We start from the raw sequence: 862 nt of genomic DNA, 5'->3' as shown, positions 1-862 counted from the left end.
ATATCCCATATTGAGCACCTCATATCCCATACTGGGCACCCCATAAGCATCCCATATCCATACTGGGCACCTCATATCCACAGTGGGAATTTCATATCCCATACTGGGTACCCCATATCCATACTGGACACCTCATAGCCCATACTGGACACCCCATAGGCACCCTACATCCATACTGGGCACCCTATATTCCATCGTGGGCTCCCCTTATCCATACTGGACACCTCATATCCACAATGGGTACCCCGCAGGCACCCTATATCCAAACTAGGCACCCCCTATCTCATACTGGGCACCCTGTAGACACCCTATATCCATACTGGGTACCCATATCCATACTGGGCACCCCATAGGCACCCCCATTACCCCACGGATGCCCCGTGCCCCCCTCCTGCCCCATACCTCCTGCCGGCGGGTGTCGAGGGCCAGCAGGGCAACGAAGCCCGACATCTGCAGCAGGAAGTCGAAGGCGATGGCCACGGCGGCCGTGAGGGCGAAGGTGCGGACGGCCGGCATGGACGAGAGCGAGCCTGCGGGCGGCAGCACCCCACGGCGCCCAGGGGCACCCATCAGACACCCATGGGGCGCCCGCCATGAGCACCCAGAGGGCACCCGTTTGGGACACACGTTGGGGCACCCATTGGGCACCCATCATTGCATCCATTTGGGGCACCCATCAGGGCACCCATTGAGCACCTGTTGGGGCACACATCATGACACCCTCTGTGACACCCATTGGGCACCCGTTGGGGCACCCACTGGGACACCCTTCTGGGGCATCCATCATGACACCTATCGTGACACCCACTGGGGCACCCATTGAGCACCCATAGGGCACCCATCGTTACATCCATTTGGGGCA

The 862-nt window shown here is 59.9% G+C and overlaps 1 protein-coding gene across 1 annotated transcript in view; it reads right to left on the bottom strand.

The window, feature by feature from the left end:
• Positions 1–862, bottom strand: part of LOC110387026 (Niemann-Pick C1-like protein 1) — an 18,779-nt gene that overhangs the window by 8,976 nt on the left and 8,941 nt on the right. Inside the window, exon 6 of the mRNA XM_021374720.1 lies at positions 403–636. Within this exon, the coding sequence (XP_021230395.1) occupies positions 403–636 (234 nt within the window). The remainder of the gene's footprint in view (positions 1–402; positions 637–862) is intronic.

The sequence above is a fragment of the Numida meleagris genome, chromosome 21, assembly GCF_002078875.1.
Source record: "Numida meleagris isolate 19003 breed g44 Domestic line chromosome 21, NumMel1.0, whole genome shotgun sequence".
Lineage (NCBI taxonomy): Eukaryota > Metazoa > Chordata > Aves > Galliformes > Numididae > Numida > Numida meleagris.
This window is presented reverse-complemented; position numbering and strand designations above follow the sequence as displayed.